This window comes from Betta splendens, chromosome 21 (assembly GCF_900634795.4).
Source record: "Betta splendens chromosome 21, fBetSpl5.4, whole genome shotgun sequence".
Lineage (NCBI taxonomy): Eukaryota > Metazoa > Chordata > Actinopteri > Anabantiformes > Osphronemidae > Betta > Betta splendens.
In genome coordinates this window covers 9,241,483-9,262,727 of record NC_040899.1, presented here as the reverse complement: position 1 = coordinate 9,262,727, position 21,245 = coordinate 9,241,483, and the positions used below count along the sequence as shown (strand labels likewise).

Below are 21,245 nucleotides of genomic sequence, written 5' to 3'. Positions count from 1 at the left end.
TTTGTACCTTTATACACATAGAAGCATGTGGAAGGCAGCGCCGGACTGAGATTCAATTAACTTGTGTCATAATAAGGGGCAAAGACTGGGAGTTAGCGGTACACAACTCAGGTCCAGAGGTATGATTGATGTTAGCCTCCATTCAACCTCGGGATGAAAGGAAGCGCCTAGTAAACAAATAGCGCGCTCTCAGAACATTCTGTGTGTGTGAAATCGCCCAAAAAAAAAAACCCCACATTTGTTGGTAGCGCTCGCTTGCAGGGCAGCGATGCCGTCCACAGCGGAGCTGGCATGTGAACGCATCGCGGCTCGTTGATGAACTGGATGCCTCTGGAAGCCGTCGCTGTAAATGTCTGAGCTGAGGAATGAGCTGCACCTCGTGCTTCCGTCCGAGGGAGAAGCGGAGACGGGCCTCTTTCCACCGAACGGCATCGCTGCCCCTGTTTTCCTCCACTGCTGCGTTCACGCCTGTTAGTATTTACATCAGAAATTGCAGCCGCTAATGATCAATCGGGGGGGGGGTTCGCTCAGTGTCGGTGCACAATCCTCACATTCTCTGCGGATGATACGCTCCAGTGATAGATGTGTTTTTCTACGGGCTGAATGAGCGACAGTGTCAGATCCTGTCGCAAACCTTTTACGTTTCACTTCACTGCACATTTCACAGCGCTCCTCTTCTCATTTCAGCCGCCGCGGAATACATTAGGCGTGTTGCTCTGGCGGCCTAGTCATGTTTTGGGGGACGCAAAACGTCCGCAAACTCCAGCGCGCTCGCCTAATTAAAGGGGTAAACAGCGGCGTTAAGAGGCTCGCCGTGCAAACTTTTCAAACCAGGCAACACATCACGTTCCGAGCAAATAGATTTAAGTTGACGTCGACACTGACAGCGGAGTAGTGGAGGCACTGAGACATGTGATTCTCAAACTAGGCATGTAAAAGACCTTTACTGTATGTTGTCTAAGCCCGTTAGCAGCCAGTCGGGCTGCGTTGACGTGTGGGTTGCGTAATAGCAGTGTTATTACAGCGGAGTGGGACACCGTCCACCCCAACAGGCATCGATCAGCATTCAGAGGCTGATTAGTCAGCAAAGTCTCCACTGTGTGATACTAACAGCATCGCGATGCTGCTCTCACGGTGTGTTTGATAGCACTTTCACGTTTATAGTTCTATCGTTCATCTGGTCCGTCTGTTTATGTGTTCCAGCATAACGCGAACAAGAAAAGACTAAAACCTACAAATTATGTTGCATGCAACATAAGCTGTGTCTTAATTTAGGTAATGTAATAGTTAATATATGCAACAGGCAAATCATAAAATGCTTTGCAAATGTGTTATTGTTATATTAATGAATAATGAATTCACAATTCATTATTCTATTCTTTTTCATAGAACGTGTGCTTGGACCACTGTTGTGGTGGGGATTTGTAGAGTGAAGCACAATGAGCCTAATTTCATTATCAAGTAGATGAAAAGAACATAATAAACCTACAAGTTCAATATAAAAACTATGTAAAAACTGATTCAATTATATGAATGTTTGTAAAAGATTAACATAGCAGAAAAATAAATCTAATATAATAAATGTTTTTCATCAGTTACACAAGCAGCTTCCAGGTTCAATGCTAATTTAATGCCCAGTGATGTTCAAACAAATTTTTATTGTTTGGAAAAATTTGCAGTTTTCCATCTTGACATGAAGATTTTAAAAGTCATCAAAGAAAATTAAAGAGCAGAATCGATTAACATAATTTAGACTGGTGAACACGATACAATACCACAGATCCTCCCTGACTCTGAGCCAGATTAGAGGCAGAGTGGATCCGTTCACAAATGCCCAGCAAAAGGTCAGCACCATATTGAATTTTTTCAAATATTTTTCAAAATACCTCCTGGCATTGCAAATATTTTTGACCACTGCGTAATACTTTGGGGAAGGATGAATCCCCCCACCTCTCGCGCTCCCTCTCTCTCCTGCACACACGGATAGCACCACACAATGCCTGCCAGTCTGCACAGAGAAACACCGCTTTGGGTTATTCATCGATTGACCATTCAAATCCCAACATATGCTGTTCTGCCTCTATTCCGCTGTGTTCTCAGAAATGGACCATTTCCTAATTCTTCCACAAGGCTTCCTACCCTGGTTAGGAGTCACTCGCACACCATGTAAATGAGCCACACAAAAGTGGGCAGGAATGTAAATTGATCCGGCGCTCGTGTAAATGTGCTCACGTGTCTCTGGGTGCATTTTGACCTATTTTGGAAGGAAACTTATGGGCAATATGCTGCATCTTCTTCTACAACACGCTAGCGTTGAAGCAAATCACCGCATAATAATGTATATATCACTTTTTCTAACTTTGCACAACTCATACGTGACGACGCGAGCGACTGGAGACACAAATCGAAGCGCGTGCACGCTTTTCCACCCAAAGTGCTGCTGTCAAACACCTCAGCTTTACTTTTCATGCTTTTTTTCCATCTAGTGTCCGAAATGTTTTTCTCGCCAAGACCCCCCCCCCTGCTTTTACCCCTGTCGTTTTCCTTTTCTTATCCATCCTTTTGATCACCTAACATCAGTCCATCAGCACCAGAAGCTGTGGTTTGAGCCGCCCCGCTGTCCGCGGCTCACTGTCTGCCTTCCAGTGAGAGCTCCTCCCCGCTGAGCCGCTGCCCGTTTGCGCAGCTCAAGTGTTTGTGGGAGAAGTGAGCAGGTTTTACATGGAGGACTGCCTTAATGTTGTTCAGCCGGTGGGCAGCCACACAGGGCACGGCACTCCAGATTCACTGTTTGTTCATCTGTGCAGGGCCATCTTCGCTCCCCTCTCCCCTCTTCTTGTCTCGTCCGCGCGCCGTCACAGCCCATATCTGTCGGAAAGGAGAATGTTTTTAAATTAAATACAAGTGAAATAACATCTTTTATGTCTTACATCAGGATATTGTCTGATATCATGTGAACACTTGGCCTGCTGGGATCTTACCATTTCATCTGAGCGGTAGAGGATGCCTTTCAACTGGGGATTAGGAGGGGACACGGCCTCTATAGGGCTCCCTCGGAGCAGAGCCAGTCCTCCCATGTTAATTTCTCAAGGTCAAGAGAAATCTCTGCAATGTTTCAGCTTTGAAGGTGGACCGAAAACACAATAACAGGAACCCCGCTGCATGGGGAGAAATGCATCTACCTGTTTGCTCAGATCAAAGAGAGCGGTTCCAGAGGTGCTCCAGGCCGAGCAACGGAAGACACCACGTGTGATTAACGTACAGCTTTAACATACAGTAATCACGACCCGGGTGACGGGGAAATGCCTGATGAGCTTCAGTGTTGCGCCTTTCTGTGCTCGTCCTCTGGAAGAAGCATTAACGTGAGCATTCATCACTCACTGTCTGCAGCATCCTCGTCTAATTGAGCTACTTTACATTGTAATAAGGCAACAAAATGCGCTGGATTAAAGCAACCCGCGTTCCCTTATGTATTTAAAAATAGGGCTTTGGAAAAAAAAAAAGCTGCAATGTGTGTGTCTCGCCTTTTGAGATTTAATGACTATCCGGTGACTCCGCGGAGAATTACAGCCAGTAATTGATTATTAAAACTTGAAATTGCAAACCACATCCATTATTTGACAAGTGCATGTGTTATCCTTGTAATTAACAAAGCTTGGCACTTACTGTTTGGCACTTCCAAGACCCCCAGAAAAATATATCAGAGGTTAGAAAGGCGACTTATAGAGCAAGCACTGTCTGGGCAATTATCTGAGACATAATACATTACAAAGATGCTCAGCGCACACAAGGAAATTTGCTCCACGCCGCAGCACGAACCTGTTCTGGAAGAGATCTCAGGCGATATATGAATAAGATGCTGAAAGGTAGCTGGAGATTCAGTCTTATATATAAATTTACAACAAATACATTAATTTGTACAACATGAAAATCTAATATAAAAATATAGATTCATAAGAAGATCTTGCTCCAACAGTACCATGATAATATCCAAAGATCTTTGTGGTTTTTAAGCAGCTCACTGTAAAATCCCTGATTTTTTAGTTTCAATTCATCATTTCAGAAAATTAAATTTGCATATGTTGAATAAGTTCCAAAACATGTAACCAGTTTGTCTAGTGTGCACTTATAATAACAATAAACAAATGCAGCATTTAAACAATGTGGGGCATTATAATATATTTGCATTTTTATAAATGAAAAAAGTCTTTCATGCTGTTGTTTCTATGATTATTCCAGCTCCAGTCCACTGTGCCCACTATGGTTACAATCTGCTCCTGGCTTTAGATTATCCTGATCGGAGATCTCTTTGTAGAGGAATGGTAAAAAGCCTCTAACCTTCACTAAAGTGCATCCCCTGAACAGACCCGGTCTCATTTTTTCCAAAGACTCAGAACCAGACCCAGATAAATCCCCTTTGTGGCTCAACAGCAGAGCAAACAGCAAGGTCTTCACTTCATTGGAGATAATCAGTAATTGGCCGAAAAATGGCGAAGCCAGATAATTGAAAGCAGACTAGGGGAATAGAACAAGAGGGGGCTTTTACAGGAACAGGGTGAGGTTGACAACTCTCCAGTACAAAACCTGAAGTTATTAGAGTGGAGGCAGGAGCGAATCCAGCGCAGTGTGGTGCGGAGTGTTATGAAGGATGCTGGTTTTCCATGAGGGCCAAGACGGAGCAGAGAGCTGCTTTCTTTGCTGTGAGAAGCGCTGTATCCACAGGCCGTTTGGGCTGGATGAATTCATTAAAGGAAGCGCAGTCTCTCCCAGCTGCCATCTCTCCCCCTGCAGCCAGACTCCGATCAATGGCAGGAATACATCCAAAACAACATTTAGCACAAGACCTCGGAAGCAGGGGTGCATTTAAGCCTTCTCTGTGTGCGCGCATCTCCCCTGGATGCGAGCGCCGCTTCAAAATGTGCTATTGAAGTGGAGGAGAGGAGGTAGAGGGGCAATGTGTCTGTATCACAACAGAGAGGAGTGTTTAACACCAGCGCTTCAAGACGAGACATTCTGCCATTTACTGTTGCAAGGGAAGCGCGATGGTGTGAGTTACAAAAGAGCCCGCGTTAAAAACAGGATGTTTCTGCTCAAATAGCAAACAGATTTAAAGAAATTTGAAGATTAGTAACATTATCTCCATATTTAATGATGTTCTGAGAGTGTCCGAAAATACAGTTACACACAAAATGCCAGACGCTCGGCAAAGGCCCGGTTGCAGAACTTTTAAGCGGTTCACCGCGAATCCAGCTTGAGTCTTTAGCACATTGTATATGTATTATGTAATTTAAATTCCGCTGCACACACGTTCATCATTTCAACATTTCGACCCCCATCCTCCGCAACCAAAATGCCTCTAGTACCATCTGGTGGTGAAGGGAGCCATGCGCTCACGCTTAATGGGACGCTGCCCAGAGAGTTCAGTAAATCATACAAGGAACGTGTCCCATACACAAGCTGCATAGTGCAACTAAATTTAACTACTGTAGGTGCTGGATCCCATTAGAAAATGCTAGTGAGCAGAGTAGCACCCCACTGTGCGCTGATGACGTTATATTTAATGTTGCTCATTGTATTAATACCGTTACTGTATGTGCCCTATTTACTGGTTTTGATGTATTGTGTTCTGGAATATACAAAAAGTACATTTTATATATAGTCCAGAGGTTGAGCTGACTTGTTATGGGGCTTATAGTTTATGTTGGCACCTTTATGGGTTTAAATGTAGCAGTTTTCCCAAAAATATATAGTGATACTAGTGATACTACTACTGCTAATTAGCATAGCAATAGCAATAATGGTACAAATGTCCAAATGAACAAAAGAAACACAACATGGTCGTTTTAATGATGTCAGTGACTTAGAGCAGAGCTTATTGAAACACATTAAAAACGAGTGCAGCAGTGGTCAAAATACATCTCAGGGTAAAATCTGGATGAAAAGTATCAGAACCTGAATTTTATTACAGTGTCGTTTTTCCCATTTCCACCTGGCGTCATCGCTAAACATGGGTCAAATATTTCAGTTCTTCGCTCGTTATTATACAAACACTTCATTTAATGCACATTTATGTATTGAAATGCCACCTACTGTCTAACTCTGTCCAGCTGCACAGGCCACGCTTCCTGAGAGGACGCTTATAATTAAAAAACACACGAGCACAACACGTACCTGAATACTTCGCGATGCAGCGACAGAGGAAATGTACAATAGCTTAGTTTCACTCGGATTGAACTCGGACAGAGCTTTGGTGTTCGGTTCGTCGCAGACTGTCGTCCCTCACGAACATGACGGCAAATAAACATTTAGAGTGGACAAAACCGTAAGTGACAGGCAAATATTATTATTGTATACGTACTGTAGTCGACACTGCATTAACATGGTTTCAGCGAAATAAAAAACAATGCTGGCGTTGATAAAATCAAAAGCTGTTCGCACACGTTTATGTTTAAAATATTGAGAATAAATTCATGTTTCCTCTTTGGACAGTGGACCTGGTGCCACATACAGTGTGGGAGCATCACTCAGGACTCAGGGCAGACATCATCTTCAGCAGCTGTGCTCATTCATTTACACCAGCTGATTGGTAAACTCAACATGGACCACAAACCACCGTTTGAATGTGGACTCCAGTGGACGGCGACAGCGTTCGAATGAATTCGTCTGTCTTCTTTCTTCAAGGCACAAAATCAGCGGGAGTGTTTGTGAAGTTCCCAGGGGGGCGAAGGCTGCGTAGGGTGCGCGTGGGCCCGTGGCGCCGGCGCTCACAGAGCGATCCGGGCACAGTGGTGCTTGAGCTTGCAGGGGAGCACCCCGCGGTTTAGCTGGTAGAACTCCACCAGCTGAATCAAGTCGGTGAAGCGCGTCTGATCCTCGTCCAGGCTGTAGAACGACTCTCCATCGTCCTCCACCTGCACGTGCACACATGTACAGGTGTAAGTGGAAGCTGCGGGTGTTGTGACTCGGCTTCCACGCCACCAGGGGCAGCCTGGGTTCACCCTTTTGGTTTTGTGTCCTTGTTTCCTGTCTTGTGTTTCCTGTATTAGTTTGATTGGGTTCACCTGTCTTGTCTGGTATTTGAGGTCTCAGTTTGTGCACAGTCTTTGTTGGTGCATTACTTGTTACTCGTTACCGTGCCCTGTCCAGGTTTGTGTGTTTGTTTGCTGATTACGTTAGATACTGTTGTTTTGTGTTTTAGGATAGTTATTTAGTTTCCTGCTCTGCAGCGACCTTCAGTTTACCTGTGAGTTTTATGTGTTAGTTTGCATGTTTTGTTTTCTGGTTTATCCTGCATACGCAGCATCTTTAGTTCGTGTTGTCCTCTGTCTACATGTTTAATATATTAAATCATTATTTGTCAGTCCTGTCTATGGGTCGTGCATTTGGGTCCTACCCCCAGTTTGTAGGCCATTGTAGTTTGTCTCCCCGCTCAAGGAGCGTGTTTTAGAATATCGTGAAGTCTAGTTTGACCCTCATTTTAACAATAGTAAACCGTTCAGTCTAGTTTGACCCTCGCCAGTAACAGCGGGGTTGTTTATTGCTGGGATTGAGTGTGTCGTACTCACAGGTAGGATCTGAAAGTGTTTGACCTTCTGCATGTGGCACAGTGACAGCACAAATGTCTTGGGATTGCTCTGGCTGTCCCTCAGAAGGAACACTCTGAAAGGTGGAGAACACACCAACAATCACTGTTGTTTCATATTTGCACTTAGGCGGGTTTTCTGAAATCAAATAAAAAAAAGTCTGAAGAAAAATCAACACGTGCCGTAACATTTGCTGGAACTCACTGTACAACCTACTGTACAACAAACTGTATGTGGTGAGGATCAATTTTCTGCCTCAGCCCCCGTGTTCCTGCTCTGTTTATCCTAACAGAACATGTTTGCTGAGGCAATGCCATGAAATTATTTCTAACATTAACTTCACGAGACTTTCTTGGGATCTGTCGGTGGAGCTGCTCACCCGTCGATGAGGCCCTGTTGAGTTATGAGGCGCTGGGCCTCGTCCCGCGACAGTTTGCCGTGGAACCACGGCTGAGCCAGGTGCAGAGCTGAGGCACAGACAGAGGGACGCAGTTATGGCTAATTGCTCGTTTCGCCCGCGTGGCGTCAGAGAATGGAAAGGATAAGAATACGCCCCACAAACCTAGGCTTGACACGGAGCTCTGCGACGCGGACGGACTCCCGTGACCACTCAGACGGTGGCAGCTTTTCCTCTGAGGGAGAAATGAGTAGCAGTCGCATCATTAGTTTAATTACTTTGAAAAAGACAGTTCATTTAGTCGTGTCTCCTTTGTGACATATTTACAGCTGCCGGGCTTAAATGCGTTTATTGTTATTAACTCCAAATGACCCCGTTTTGTTATGTGGAACATTTGCAGGAAGGATCAGGGAGCCCGACCCACCCTCCACGACAGACCCTCCTCCACGGCCACAGACAGAGCCTCCGACGGGTTCTCGATCACTCTGGTCTTCTGGCCGGAAAAGTCCATCGCCACCAGCGAGTTCTCTGAGATGCTTCTCTGCAAGTTATTTAGCACCATTAGCTTTATTTCATTCATTAAAAACAGATGCATGTAGTAAATGTGAAATGTATGCACAGAAAAGCAGAGTAGCCCAGCTGTTGTGGAATGAGGGGAGAGGCTCTGTTGTTCTGTGGTATTGCATTGCCATCTAGTGTCTAAGCAACACGACTCCATCTTTTATCATTTCTAGATGATTCCACGGAGAAAAAGCCATTGGAAACGGATTAGAGAGGCTTTAAAAGGAATGACACATGGGCGCATTTTGGTCCTTTAAGCTGCCACACACTGTAGTGAGTGGCTCTAAATAACGCTGCACACTGAAGGAAATTCTTCTTGCGGGGATTAGCGCCAAGCTTTTAAACTGCCACATTTGTTCCTCTGCAACCTCCTAAGCTCGCAATTTAAACGAGTGGTTGAAACAAAGCCTGGGCGCGCTGATATTAGCCGCGTTCTAGTTGCTCTTATCCACTCTGGCCCATTTCCAGTGATGCGCTGCAGAGATGCCGCCCATGTTGCTGCCAGCGACCCTGGGACGTGATCCGTTTCTTTGCGCCGTGGACCCACGGGCGCTTTGGGTGACTGGTGTGCACGGCTGCACGTGGAGGAGCCTCCGGGCAGGTTCGCGTCCCCCCCCCCCCCCCCCTGTTGTTCGAGCTAATCCTCCTGGCGAGGCCGCCGGTCGCATGCGACCCTCCGACCGGGGACGAGGTGATGAGTTGTTAAAGCTGAGAGCAGCTGATCGCTGTGTATTTTTAGAAGGCGGCGGGTTCATGAACGCGTCCAGACGCCATAAATAGATTGCGTTCAGTGCCGCAAAGATACTCTCGGTGGGGCCTGGCGATATTCTGGGACAGGAGGCCCGCATTAACACACTGAAGGTGCCTCGTTTGTCCTACGCAATTATGCTGTGTCGTGTTTATTCCCCCACAGGGTTTTAGCACATAATTAGTGCTTTAAAAAGACATTTATTTATCTTGTGTTCATTTATGTTTCTCACCTAAAAGGACAACAGACACACTGTATTATTTATGAATACTATGTTGGTTTGGGGAACTGTATGATGCATTTATGGAGATGGGGGTTTGTTACTAGTGGGTTTCATTTGAGTTGAAAGACTCACCATTGGCTTCTGATGGGGCTGGTGGAAGTTTTGGTACAGCTGCATCCCGTACTGAAACACACCACGTCAATCATTGAAATTCCTTAAATGTGAAATGTGCTCATTTTTAAAATACATCCTTTAAGACTATTTATGATATTTACAGTATGATTAAGAGCAATACAGATAAATCAGTGTGATGTGCTTCGTCATAAATTATTAATGGACTAGCAGGAGCATTACTAACGTGCTAAACTCTATCCAGCAGATATCCAGACAATGAACACATGCTGCTTCTATCAAGAAGCGGAGCGTTAATCCAGCATCACTCAATAGTTTCCCCTGACCTCCTCCCGAAGCTAAATCTGATTCTAGCGCTGACTCAGCATTCTTCCTCCTAGACATCACTGGGAGTCGGTGAAAAGCAAGCCAACCTTTAACAAGCGCATGGCTGTGATCCAGCAGGTCCTAGTCTGCTCATCATCTGCACAAAGCAGCTTCAAGTCCCGGGCTGAGCTGCACTTTGTGGACTGGAGAGAAATGATAGATGATGACAAAATGAGTTCAACTTTCTCCGAATCAATACTCCTGCTCCTTTTGTGCAGTTATGGCAATTTCTACCAAGATACAGTACCTTGACACAGAAGCCGTAATCTGTAGGCGCTCCGTGGAGCTTTTTAGCCGACGAGACAGAGTAAACATCACTGTCACTGAAGTCAGCAATGAACTGGAGATGCCTGGGTTCCTGTAACACAAGTCATGAGCCTCCATGTAACGCCGGACCCAAGATGGTCTAATTTAACATTTTACGACATGTCTGTTGAAAGGTTTGTGTGTGAGGGGCAAAAAGACATCAAAAGCCTGACTGAGTCTCTGCTTTAATTTATTTAACAATGCGGTTACTAGTTTGAAGAGACGATAAAAGTCGGAAGGAACGCACACGAGAAGGTAATTTAGAAACAAAAGGGTCAGAAGCCAGGACCCTTAAATTTAAACAATGCATTATCTATAAAATGATATAAAATGTTTTTATCAGCAATTCAAGGTGTGGTTAATGTATAAACAAGATAAGGATTAATGTAGACGTATTGATAGAGACTCTATTGAGACATTATCAAGAGCCACATTGTGCCAAAGATAAATATCCAAGAAAAAAAGAGTACAAAGGCGTCTATTGTTCTGTTTTCATGTGACAAACCCTCCTCGCTTCCTTATTTAAAGCAAAGCCTCAGTCCTTAGTGTCTGTGCCGACTGACTAGCAGTGTCTGAACCACTACAGACCACAGACGAACCATGAACCTGCTGAAAGTGAGAAACGGGGCTCCGCACCAACGTCTTTCCTCCGCGCGACAACAAAAGGTCCAGTGTTGCAGAAAACGGAGGCCGTTTAGAAGCGGCCGCGTTGGCAGAGCCGGTGTATGCGCTTCAGGTTGAGCTTGACTTTCCTTAGGTCAGTGCTCGGAGGCAGTGAGAGTAGTGTTTCTGCCTGGCTGCGGTGCCAGCTGACCTAAGGAAAATCAAGCTCAACCCGTTTCACTGCTCTCTCACAAGTGTACATAGAGAATGAACTGCAGAGCTCAGGGTGCTCAGAGGTGCAGCTGTTGCTTTATATTAGAATGTTTTTACAATATGATTAATTACTTATATCGACGACCAGCTGACCTTAGACGTTCCCTTGTTGGAGAAATAAAGTCCGGACCTCCGCAGGACAAAGTAAAACTTCTTCCACGACTTCCTGCTCTGCTCCTTGGCGTGGAGATGCCCGTGGACCTCTAGGCACGTGCTGGAGCTGAGAAAGGCCTGTGTTGGTTAGAGAGACGTTGGTCCACAGGTCAAACAGAGGCTGGAGGAGCGAAGGGGAGGCAGCGTGAACAGAATGAAGCCCGATTGCTGCACCTCTATCAGCTGAGACTGATCCGCCGTCCCGTCGGTGTCGCTGCACATGGAGACCATGTGATCAGGGAAGAAGTCCTGTCAACCAGGTGGCGAGAATAGAGGTCTTTAGCCATAGGCTAAATGTATGATGTTGACGGCATCTATCATCACACTACACGGGGCCTCACCAGAGGTTTCTTGAAGAATTCATATTTTGCATAATTCTTCCTAAAGCACAGCCGGCTGTCTGTGTCCATGGCCCAGCCTGACGTCACGTCCATAACGGACTCATGGTCTTCGATGATTCTCTCTGGTGAGAAAGAAGAATTATTAAGAGATGATTTTACATCTAAGGAAAAAAAGGAAAAAAAACAACACACAAAACACAACTTTCCTCCTTGGATCGCGGCGAAGTGATCTCCACCAAAGAAGAGTTTAGTTGTTTAACTTTGAGGCACTGAGCTTGATTATTAACCTCATATCAGTGTGTAACCTCTGTATGAGAACACTGGTTTCAAGTGAAGCAATGCAACATAAACTTAATAATTTCCTAGAACTAAAAATGATTAATGGAAACCAGCAATGCCCAAAAAGGGGGCAAATAGGTCATGAGGCAACAAGTGACTGGTCGACAGTAAGGTGGCTGATGAAAACATTCAGGAAAAATAAAACACAAGGTCTAAGAAAAGGTAATGATTTGAAACAGCTGATGAAGACGTTTCTCATTCACTCTGAGTCAGATTTATAGTAACGTGCAACCCCTCAGGTAACGTAAGGGTTGGATGGATTTCCTGCTTCAGCTTTAGGCACAGCTGCTATAAAAGCTCATCCTCAGAGCAACCTCCAACCAAAACAGTGATAGACCGTGAAACCTCGCTGCTACAACACTACAGTACAACTGATATCCCACACTGACAGCAGCTCAGCTGATCATTTACATAACAGCACAGAAGGCAGTGCTTCATTCTTCTGACGTGCAGTCTGTAGCCAATTTATTAGGTACGCCACGCGATCAAACTAAACTTTGGTTTGGACTAATGTTACTGTGTTGATCTCGTTTTTTTTTTTTTCAGTGAGGACACGCTAAACAAATAGGGACATTTTGAACTTTCAAAATATGCCCACAGGACCAACACAGTTACAACCCCGTGGCTAACGCTAGAGGTGTGCCAAAATCACAGTTGTTTGCTCTATATTTGGGCCAACCCGACTGAAGTCCTACCTATTCCCAGATGTGGTAGGTGCTCAAACAGAGTCCAGCTGTGGTCATCAATGCAGTGGTTCTTCAAAACAAACAGCTGGCATATGTCCCGGGCAGTGATGTCACTGGGAACCTCCACTGCTCTGCTGGTGTTGTCTTCATTGTACACTTTGATTACCTGCAAAAGGAACGCTAAACATTCAGCAGGACGTATGAGTTGTAACTTAGAGAAGAGTTTGTACAGTACAGTAAATGAGTGATCTCAAACTATCAGATTGTTCTATCCACACTCAGCAATTAGACGGGTACAGTAATGCGCAGTATTCTTCCACACTGTGACATCAAATACAGAGAAATAATCCATCTCAAAGTAAACTTACCCCCCTCTTTGGTGCCAAACAGAGTTCAGAGTTTGGACAAGCTCTGTAGCCTATACATGGCTGAGTACACAGCATTGCAAAAGGCAGCTTTTGGGAGAAACAAAAGCACGCATGAGACTGCAAAGTGCGTGTCAGCTGGGACGCAACCAGTCTCTCTCTCTCTCTCGCCCTTGATCTCCGCTGCAGAGCTAAAAGGAGGTAATTAGGCAACAGCACTTTCCCGGCTCCACACATCCGAATCGCTGGGGCACGGTACCAAATCACCTGCTGTCTTGCCTCACCACAGAGAGTCGAGAAGCCAGAGATCAATCTGCTCGTTCAGTGGAGGGGTGGACAGAGGGAGAGAGAGAAAGAGAGAGAGAGAGAGAGAGAGAGAGAGAGAGAGAGAGAGAGAGAGAGAGAGCAAAGCGAGTGTATGTGTGTGTGTGTGTGTGTGTGTGTGTGTGTGTGTGTGTGTGTGTGTGTGTGTGTGTGTGTGTGTGTGTGTGTGTGTGTGTGTGTGTGTGTCACAAGGATCCAACCCCCCCTCTCCGTTCACATTCACACGCCCATGGCAAGCAGAGCTTCAATCATAATGCCCTGCAAGAGCCCAGAGAGCAATTACTCAGGTCCTGAATAAACCGAGCGCCGCTGGGTCCACTCAGTCTAGAGTTGACAAAGGTGGGTACAGAGGGAGAACGGGCACGGAGGCACAGCAAGGACCGAGTGGGACGGTCCGACAAACCTGTCTCTCTTTGTGGCAATAAAAAGTCGGAGCGGGTTGAGGTTTGAGTCCTCAGGGAGCAAACGAGAGCCTTCCCCTATGACATCACCTCTCTGTAAACCATTTAATGTTTAATCAGCCCGCGTGGAGCCGTGCAAAGTAAATATTTTAGGAGATGTCCAACAGAGACAAACACCTTCGCACCAGTAACTAGCGACCGATATACTGTAGAAGCCGTGCAGCTGAAGTTGGTTAAAAAATGTGAGGTTCTTTATAAATGTATTAGTTTCACTGTTGATGTTAACTGTACTTTAGTTGGGCTTCAGTCAACTTTCTTTAAGGAAACAACTCACTCCAGGATCAGTGTGTCGATGGGTGGGGAAACCTTTATTAGCTCTGGATATGTACTTTAGATTTGCGTGACTTAGCACAGTCCAGCTGAAACTATTGGAGTTTGTGCAAAGCTCGGCTTGGATCTGGAGACACAGCGAAAACAGTGTTTGCCCTCTGAAGATCAAATTAGATCTGAACTATGACATTAATTAGATTCTAGATCACACAATAAGCGTTTTTGTACATTTCTGAGGCCTTTAAAGGCTCTTGGCCTGCAGATGCAGTCACAGCTTGACGCCAGTAGGAAAGGCCTGCTGGGGCCAAAAAACACACACCAAAGCCACGTGACCAGTCGCACAAATGGAACATCTAAGAGTGAAGCTGTGGAGGGCACCATGAATTCAGGTACAACCGTCCGAGGTTGACATTTGTTTCCCAACAGAGCACAGTTGTTCAGACTCTTGTTTTGGGGAGTGCGCCATGTTTTTGCTGCTGGCAAGGTTGGACACCAGGGCCACAGGTTCTCATCAATGCTGTCACCGTGGTAACGGTGATTCATTTACTTTACAACACTTTGAGCACGATTGCCAGTTATTTGATGTGAAACAGTGGGTGACGGCTGTCGTGTGCCTCTCTTCAAGCAGCGTTGTTGTTGTCACTTTGTTAGTGTTGCGGCTCACTTTATTCTGTAGATAATACTGACCGGCAGTGTCACCTTTTTACCCATCGGCCTCTAAGACACACAGACCTTAGGGTGAGGGGCAGATAAAAAGTCTAGACAAGGCAGAGGAAATCCACAGCATCCAGGACTATATATAGCTTAGTTGAACACAAACTTCTTCGTTGGACCGTCTTATCTCAAGGACAGGACGATTTGAGCCTTTTTGCCAATTAGACTGTGGTTTAACCTTGCACTTGCACAGTTCTATCAGCGAGCGGCAGTGAGGAGGTGGCCTCCAGGCTTGTCTTGTTTAAGGAACCGCTCTTCACAGCTCCCCCACGGCTCACCGCTGTAATAAGCTAGAACATCTGCCCAAAAACAGCTTCGAATTCAGCTTCGGTTACAGCAGCCGCGCTCTTGGGTCGCAGTCGTCGCCGAAGCGCCACGCGGCGCTACTGACTAGCGCTCTGGGAACTGGAAGAGAACTGGGTGACAAATACAGAGTAACAGCTTGAATTCCACTGGATCTACCCGCGAGGAAATGAATTACAACAACAGACAAATGTTATCACTGCACTGATAAGCATGTTGGAGAGCTAGTTGCTACTAGAGCGGTCCAACTGCTGCAGGGGTTTCTATTCTGAGCCTACTATGAGCTGGGGTGGGACTGGATTTGTTGCTGTGTTCACACTGTGTGTTGCCTGATGAAAATATGAACAACGCTATAACTTGGTTTTGGAAAGACAAATACACTGTACATATCACTGTACGCAGCAAAGCGCCCATGCGGCTGGATCCCATCCAGCGACATCTGACGAAGGCGCTTCATTTAGATTAGGAAAAAAATGCACTTGACTAATAAAAACCCAAACGCTTTCATGTTGAAGAATAGAGGAAATGCTTCCTACCCGGTTCTGCAGACAGAGTGGCGTGATGGCAGGCAAGGTGACTCGTCTCGCATGGAAATTCATGCCTCTGCCTGGGGTGCACCACTAACTACGTGGAAAATACCCGCGCATAGTAACAGACAATAAGAACCAGGTAGCACTTACGCTTCCAGTAACAATAAATATTAATGTATCTAATACAAAAGAGCCTCTTCAGTTCGGTTACCCCACAGGGAGCCGCGAAGCGCCAGTTACTGCAAGTTCTGTCACAATGAAAGTGTGAGAAACTGAATCATGTTGCCTCCCCACAAACACAAACTCCTCCTTTGTCCTTGGGAATGTAAAAGCTTTTTCCTTTTCCCTCCATCTTTAGGAGGATACTTCCAACAAACAAAACAGAAAGTGAAAAAGCCTTTTTTTCTCATGCCCAACACAGTGGAGGTATGCAGTCCAAGGCCAGAAATTCAGCCAGTGGATCATTTAGGAATGGATGAAAAGAAAGTGACAGGAACACGAGTGTGTTAGTCTGTGTAATGTAATACAGTTCACTAACTCTCCTAAGCACAGTCTTATGGATGATTTTGTTATTGAACTTGTCAAAGTTGATCCTGAAGTCAAACAGAGCACGTTTCCTTAAACATCATCCATTTATATTGTATATACTTATGTTCTGTCATGCTTAAGTGTGATGGATGCTAATTGTGTTTGGTCATTATTACACATAAATGATCATGTGAAGACAACACACATGCGAACATAATGTGTTTTTCCCCATTAAAATAAGTAGATCTCGTCTTCTTCATGTCAGTTTTATTTTCCAGGCACTGAATGCGGGAGACTGTCGTCTCTTGTCTGCTCCTGAGAAAAGGCAGAGAAAGAAGAACGTCCCTCAGCAGCTTCGTGGTTATCTGACAAACACAGCGCAGCAACTGGGGAGCGCACAGACAAACAGACGCTGCCGGGCTATCACGCGGCTAAAATCAACTGGAATTAATGGAGCCACAGTGATAACAGAGTCTCCTCAGCTCTCATAACAAAGCCAGCTCCGGTTCAACGTTGTCCTTGACCAACAGCAACTGAAGCTATATCTGCGTAGCATGAGACCGAATCAACCCCCTGTGCACCACTGGGCTCTCGCTCTCCCACTCTGACACGCTCTGCCTAACGAGCAGGGGGAGGCAGGTTCAGGTATGCGCTGCGTCTGCCAGACTGTGGGATAAGTTGATAATAGTATGAAGCACACATGATACACAGATAATTAGGCCTTCACTGAAAAATGCATTTAAAACTCTTTAGACGGTTTCTTAGGGTTAGGGGTGAGACTCTAACATGTCCTGTAGACCTAGGCTGACACTTACTATAGAAGGAACAGTGGTCAGTATGTTATATCTGAAATGAGCAGGCATTTCCTCTGAGTCATATGGCTGAAACGAACACTCAACACCGTCTGGACCCTCGGTGTGCTTCTGCTTCCTGGGGGGAGTCCAAGCGTGGCATGCCCACTGTGTTCCTATTGTTCCAGTTCTTCCATGAGGCTGCACTCTGGCTGTGCAGTGGGCAATTCTTCTCACAGTTATTTTTATTTTTCTAGAGTCAGCCTGTGCTGACAGCAACTTTTGCTGTTTATGTTATGGAAACTGTCCACGGACACTCACACCGGCTCCATTTCTAGACCAGCATGAGGCTCAGATAAACCACATTCTCACATTCACGTTTGAAATCTGTTGTTAATTTACAGTATGCCTGAAGTGCATTCCAGCTTGATAACTGACATCCAAAAAGAAAAACTCGCTTTCCCTCCTGCTTCTGTATGAAGTGTGGGCGAGGGATGAGAGCAGCATAGTTGGAACGATGATGTCATTGGTTTCTCAAGTGCCACTGACAACAGCTCATAACCCAGAGGCCCGAGGACGGTGACACAAAAACAGCTGTTCAGCCTGACGTGCTCCCTTCGGCTTTTCAATAACCCTCATGAACTCGAAGCAAGAAGCCGTAAAGGTTTGCTAACAAGGAAGCCGCGGTGTTGTGGCGTGAGGGCAGCTGGGTGTCCTTTTGTAGAGAATCTCCAGGATTATTCTCACACTATCAAAGGAAATGGCAAATCCATGCAAATCCCTGACCTGTCCTCGCAATTGGCTGAGAGCAGGAGAATCGCCAATCACGCTCTAATTTCCTGAAGCGAGGAGCGAACGGAGTGGGGCTCGTTGGGGGTTTTGAATATCAAATGAAGACCCTCGAGCTTCGGGCTAATCAGGCGATCACACACCAAAGCATGCAGAACAACAAATACCAATTTGATTACATGCTTATGGTACACTGAGAGCTTTTATTTATGTCTGAATCTCAGCCTGACAGCAGCACGTGACCACGGGGCACCCGGACACCGCTGCTCTGCAGTTTGAAGCACGAGTGACTGCTTTAAGCTGCCCCCTGCTGCTACACAAGCAGACGCACACACGCCACAAGAGAGCTGAGTCCATCATACAAATGGTTTGTCACCATGTACAAGTGGAAGCACAGCATTACACTGTATCTAGGTTCTTTTGTGCCATTGTGCAGACTAACAGTGCCGGTGAAGAGTCTTTCTCTCCACGCTGACTCATCTGCGTGCCCTGAAGTGCCACACAAATTACAAGACGAACATCTTGTAAGTATGCACTGATTTAAACTGACGCACGCCCTGCAGGTGTTTTCCCTTGCTTCTAGACCTGATCACCTGGGAAACAGTTGGTACTCATGATTTTATATATGATAACAACGGAAGTACTGTGAACTCACCTGTTTGACACTAGTTTTTGTCCCAGGTAATAAAGATTCAGAGGCGTCGGGGTGGAGGGCTGGGGGATCATCAGGGTTTGGAGCTGGGGCGAGGAAAAACTCCACTTCCTGATTATCACATCTGAAGAACAAAAAGAAAAATAATCATTATTTTAAAGTAGTTGCATATGGGATACAATAATCCATACTACATAATACTTGCAAGTATATTAATATATTATTATATTCTAAATTAAGTATATTAATTAATTATACAGACACTTCATAGTGAAGTGTGATCAAGCACATATGATACTGTATATGTGGAACCATGTTGTCAAGGGTTTATTAAGACAAACACTGGATCCACATTCCCCTGATGATGTATTGGACGTCATGCTGGAGTCACATCCTCTGCTGCTTGTGTCCCATTTACAGGAAGAGCAGCCTAGATACAGCAGGCGAGAAGCAAACTGACACGTCTCTGCTCCCAACTATGAGATGACACAGATCATACAGTACCACATCATCAGGAGCCACTAATATACAGAAGCTACAATAGCTTATAATGGACTGTGTTTTATTTATACTTTTGTTCTTCTTGACCTGCAAGGATTAAAAACTACCTATGAGTTTGTTTAGATTATCATAAGGCAAATGGAAGTACTCTGTAAACACAGTAATAGCCGAGGTACTAATTATCTATCACAATCAAACAGGTGGTTGTTTGATTCCAGGTCTTTAAAACACTACAATGCACTGCACCGACAACTGTGTTTGGGTCGAGCCTACTGTGTTTGCGAGTGCAAAGTACAGGTTTCAAACACAGCTGTGTCTCATTCCCGCACATCCGGAGAGCACGGCTCACACCCGTTAATATCGATCTTATTAACAGACTGCTGCTATTCGACACAAAATGGGTCCTACCTGTTCCCCCTGCAGTGTGAAGTTCTCGGCTTCTGGTGGTTTGGTGTCAGTGGAGGAGCCCTCAGTGAGATTGGGGCTGGGTTGGGCACGGCGCTCCCATTACCCTGGCCAATCTGACAAATCTCTGCTTTCTCTCGGAGGTTTCCAGAGGCGTGTATTTCCTCCAGCGCGTTACTCATATCACTGCGTGGGCCAGTTAGATCCGAGGCATCATCTGGAGCGGAGGGAAGAGACGAGCTGCTGAACTGGCACTTACGCAGAGCAGAGTTAGAGCCAGAGCTCCGCTGCTCACACACACGCCCACACACACACACACACACACACACACACACACACACACACACACACACGCCCACACACACACACACACACACACACACACACACACACACACACACACACACGCCCACACACACACACACACACACACACACACACACACACACACACACACACACACACAAAGTGTATCCATCCTAGCATGATCCACCACAATGAAGATATTTTTGCATAGTGACATCATCATCTTGATCCCATCTTGACTCCTCAGGTATTTGTTAGCATTGATGTTTTTATTCACCACCTTTTGTATTCTCTTTGCAGCCTGGTTGGCAAGAAAATGTGCACATAGAACACGTTCCAGCGCACTGCGTCTCTCTACAGTACCTAAGCGCCGAGTGCGGGAGGCCGCCGCTACTACAAAACCAAGTGTTCTTTTGTCATGGACTTCGCACATGGATCCAAATTGCACTTTAAACTTGCACAAAGGAGCCAGCAGCACAGATTGTGGTGCTGTGAGCCATGTCGTTCAGAGACGGGCTCCACGTGGGGGGAAGCTGGGACGATAACGTCTTTGTAAAAGGTGATGTGTAACAGACCACACGGGGACTCACAACCAGGGACGTGGATATATACACAATAACAGGTAGCATAAATGGAGCCCTGCCTCATTTTTACAGGAATAATACGTTAAATACATTGTACTCTAGCAATCGAACCCCTACCCACCTAAAGATTGGCATCAAACCGATGAGTGCAGTCTGTCTTTCTGTCTTAATTATTCCACAACTTACTGACATAATTACACAGTTCAATACGGCTTACAATAGGTTACCTAACAACCATTAGATGCACTTAAAAGAAACCATTAAAAGCACTAATGAGCCAGATGGGGTTGATCTTGGAGCAGAGAGCAGCAGGAGATGGAGACAAATACTTCAGCTTCATATTGATAGAAGGACAAAAAAGGCAGAATGGCTCATAGGCTGCAACAGAGCACATTATTTTATTGTTAGTAGTTGGTGCGAATGCTAATAGCACTAGTACTGAATGAAGGTCAAGATCACTGTAAGGAGTTACAGTTACAGGCTCTGACAAACTGTAAGGTAATAAAACCCAACTAATGGTTGCACAAAGTTGCACATGGGCAGCTGAGATCTAGTTTGAATCCAATGACAGAAGTTGTTTTTGTCTATTTACTATTCAATAGTTTTAAATCTGACAGAGTAATTGGTCTGATCAGGCTATTTCAACATACGTTTATGGGATCCGAAAGTAGCACACATCCTTCACGAGCTGAATCCACAGTGAGTCAATGAGCTGTTGTGTGTCTGCTTGAAGAGGGTCTGAAGCAGCAGGCAGGTGTGACAGAGGTATCCTGCTGCATTCTCTGTCCGCTGGAGCATTACTGCACAAACAAGTGGTTCAATTGTAGGCACAGCAACCCTGGAAAAATTCCTCAGCAGAAGCACTGGCCTTGACGCGTGAATAAAATGATCAATCAACTGTTGGAACCGCTGAGCTGATCAGACTGGGTCTGAATAGATACAAATATGATTTCTTCCAGCCTCACCTTTAGCGTCTTTGAGCGGAGTTTCCACCACAAACCTTGAACCCAG

The 21,245-nt window shown here is 45.5% G+C and overlaps 1 protein-coding gene across 4 annotated transcripts; it reads right to left on the bottom strand.

The window, feature by feature from the left end:
* Nucleotides 1-5,815: 5,815 nt before the first annotated feature.
* grb14 (growth factor receptor-bound protein 14) lies at nucleotides 5,816-21,016 on the bottom strand. Of its 4 annotated transcripts, XM_029137413.2 has the most exons (15): nucleotides 20,885-21,016; nucleotides 19,348-19,561; nucleotides 18,442-18,562; nucleotides 12,721-12,877; nucleotides 11,687-11,808; nucleotides 11,520-11,594; nucleotides 11,286-11,423; nucleotides 10,258-10,368; nucleotides 10,058-10,153; nucleotides 9,645-9,695; nucleotides 8,405-8,521; nucleotides 8,146-8,215; nucleotides 7,963-8,050; nucleotides 7,566-7,659; nucleotides 5,816-6,911 (listed from the first exon to the last, which is right to left on the bottom strand). In XM_029137413.2, exons 1-15 carry the CDS (start codon nucleotides 20,910-20,912, stop codon nucleotides 6,765-6,767), a joined length of 1,629 nt encoding a protein of 542 aa, XP_028993246.1. In that variant the 5' UTR covers nucleotides 20,913-21,016; the 3' UTR covers nucleotides 5,816-6,764. The 4 variants fall into 4 exon arrangements, with proteins under 4 accessions (XP_028993246.1, XP_028993248.1, XP_028993247.1 ...); XM_029137415.3 differs by lacking the exons at nucleotides 18,442-18,562; nucleotides 19,348-19,561; nucleotides 20,885-21,016 and adding an exon at nucleotides 15,685-15,942; XM_029137414.3 differs by lacking the exons at nucleotides 18,442-18,562; nucleotides 19,348-19,561; nucleotides 20,885-21,016 and adding an exon at nucleotides 13,080-13,451.
* Between the last annotated feature and the right edge of the window lie 229 nt (nucleotides 21,017-21,245).

Excerpts from the sequence above, each read along its gene's own strand:
- grb14 (XM_029137413.2), bottom strand. The coding sequence starts at position 20,912 with ATGTGTGCTACTTTCGGATCCCATAAAC. Across the intron at positions 12,878-18,441 it reads CAAAAACTAGTGTCAAACAG|GTAATCAAAGTGTACAATGA; the intron begins GTGAGTTCACAG and ends TTCCTTTTGCAG. Across the intron at positions 8,051-8,145 it reads GAGCTCCGTGTCAAGCCTAG|CTCTGCACCTGGCTCAGCCG; the intron begins GTTTGTGGGGCG and ends TCTGTGCCTCAG.